General features: G+C 42.0%; 1 protein-coding gene across 1 annotated transcript in view; it reads left to right on the forward strand.

The window, feature by feature from the left end:
- The window catches only part of C6 (complement C6), a 95403-nt gene that overhangs the window by 57512 nt on the left and 35323 nt on the right, over positions 1–2568 (forward strand). The window contains exons 11-12 of the mRNA XM_007112612.2: positions 1058–1283; positions 2189–2360. Coding sequence (XP_007112674.1) covers positions 1058–1283; positions 2189–2360 — 398 coding nt within the window. The remainder of the gene's footprint in view (positions 1–1057; positions 1284–2188; positions 2361–2568) is intronic.

Below are 2568 nucleotides of genomic sequence, written 5' to 3' on the forward strand. Positions count from 1 at the left end.
CTGTCGTACAGAGTGAAGTAAGTCAGAAAGAGAAAAACAAATACCATATGCTAACACATATATATGGAATTTTTTAAAAAATGGTTCTGAAGAACCTAGAGGCAGGACAGGAGTAAAGACATAGACAAAGAGAATGGACTTGAGGACACATGGAGGGGGAAGGGTAAGCTGGGATGAAGTGAGAGAGTGGCATGGACATATATACACTACCAAATTTAAAATAGATAGCTAGTGGGAAGCAGCTGCATAGCACAGGGAGACCAGCTCGGTGCTTTATGACCACCTAGAAGGGTGGGATAGGGGATATGGGGATATATGTATACATATAGCTGATTCACTTTGTTATAAAGCAGAAACTAACACACCATTGTAAAGTAATTATACTCCAATAAAGATGTTAAAAAAAAATGAGCCCTGATTTTGTGTTAGCTCCATATTTGTTACTGTAATTCTTCTATTGATCCTACCAGCATGTTCATTTCTCTATTTTGTCTCTTCACATTTTCTCATCTGGTTCCATCAAAAGCCAGTAGTAGTGTCCCTGGAAAAACAAAGAACACTGAAAGCCTCTCTTCACCCTCTCCAGATTTTTCTCCTTGAGTCAAACTTGATGAGCCTTCAGCTAAGCATTCCTGAGCTGCCTAACTCTTGGTCAGTTTTCTCAGTGCTTTGATGCATGCATTTGATGCTTAATAAACAAGTCGATGTAAATCCAAGTAAGCGACACCTCATGTGAGGCTTCCTCCATAGTAGAATTCCGGGGAAAGTAAGCTCCAGATACTTTACACCTGCCACGCTTTAGGGACAACAGAAGCCAGCTAACCTTGCAGATAGCTGCTCTACTCACTGTAGAAAGGAAAGAAGCTCCCCCGCCCTCATGGGGAGGGCTTTTCTCCACTAGTCCAATCGACAGATATACCATATTCTCCAACAATCCCTTTGAAGTGTGGGATTTTCCAGACCTTGCCTCTCATTCCACAGGAATTGGGCGATGATGGCAACATATGCCAAAGAGATGTGACTCTGACTGGACCTCCTCTCTCCCATCTGCTCTTAGCTTGCTCCCATTACAGACCTGGTAAGAAATATCCCCTGTGCGGTGACAAGACGGAACAACCTCAGGAGAGCTTATCGAGAATACGCAGCCAAGTTTGACCCCTGCCAATGTGCTCGATGCCCTAATAATGGCCACCCCACGCTCTCAGGGACCGAATGTCTGTGCGTGTGCCAGAGCGGCACCTACGGTGAGAACTGTGAGAGGCGCTCTCCGGATTACAAATCTAGTAAGTGTCAGTAACTTGCTATGAGGTAGGAAGCTTTCCCCTCCCAAAGGTATTGTAGGTTGGTCAATGAAAACAACAAAACAAAACTTCTCTGCATAAGAGAACTGCATAAGCAATTTCCACCTTATGCAAACTCACAAGGAAAATAGGCCTGGAGAAAGTTAGACTGAAAGGTCAAACAGTCCTGGTGTGAATCTCAGCTGTAACCTACCAGCTATGTGACCTTGGGAAAGTGGCCTAACCTCTCTATGCCTCAATCTGTTCATCCATAAAATGGGGATAATGCCACTATATACCCAAAGATTATATATGTGTATAGATATAAAAAATATACAGCACAATGCCTATAACATAAAATAAATAAAATAATAAAACACACTATAAAGTAAAATATGTGATGCTCTTGTTATAAACCTCTTGTGCATTATAATGTAAAATGAGGGTGGCTTGTAATAAGGGATAAACTAAGACACAACCAAAGTTTTCATACAGGACCAAGCAATGTTTATGGTTACCTCTAACCCTCCTTAGAAAGAGGATATGTCAAGGGAGTAAGAATATAGTCTATTACCTTTAAAAATGTAATTTTATATATATTCTATTTGGAAGAAGTTCATATGTATACATATATTTATGTATATATGTATGTGTGTGATATGTTGCTGATAGTTGAAAATGATTCACAGTTGTTGCCATTTTATTCAGGCTGTGGGAACAGGAAAGGGAAATCAGGCGATATGTCAGGCCCTTTGCGCAGATAATTTCTTTTAATCCTCACAATAACCCTATGATATTCCACAAAGGCTCCCACAGCTAAACTGTGAGGAAGCCAAGTTGACCTGGCTTCAAAGCCCCAATTCTCCCAGAGGCACCATGATCGGTGGGTGGGTCTTCCTGTGTTCCAGATGCTGTAGACGGGAACTGGGGCTGCTGGTCTTCCTGGAGCACGTGTGATGCTACTTACAAGAGATCGAGAACCCGAGAATGCAACAACCCTGCCCCCCAGCAAGGAGGGAAAAGCTGTGAGGGGGAGAGGCGGCAAGAGGAGCACTGCACATTTTCCATAATGCAGAACGAGTAAGGATGTGTATGGGGAGAGAGCAGGGCATCTCCCCCAACACCGCTACTAAACTAGACAGTTAAGATATTTCTTTTCTTACTGCTAAGTAAAGAAATGATTAGAATTTTACCTATTCCAACACAACATATCAGTGAGGTGTTAGATCGGCTGCTACCCCTTTTTCTCTCTGTTTTCTCTCTTTTTAAAATGCTTTATATACATACA

This window comes from Physeter macrocephalus, chromosome 8, assembly GCF_002837175.3.
Source record: "Physeter macrocephalus isolate SW-GA chromosome 8, ASM283717v5, whole genome shotgun sequence".
Lineage (NCBI taxonomy): Eukaryota > Metazoa > Chordata > Mammalia > Artiodactyla > Physeteridae > Physeter > Physeter macrocephalus.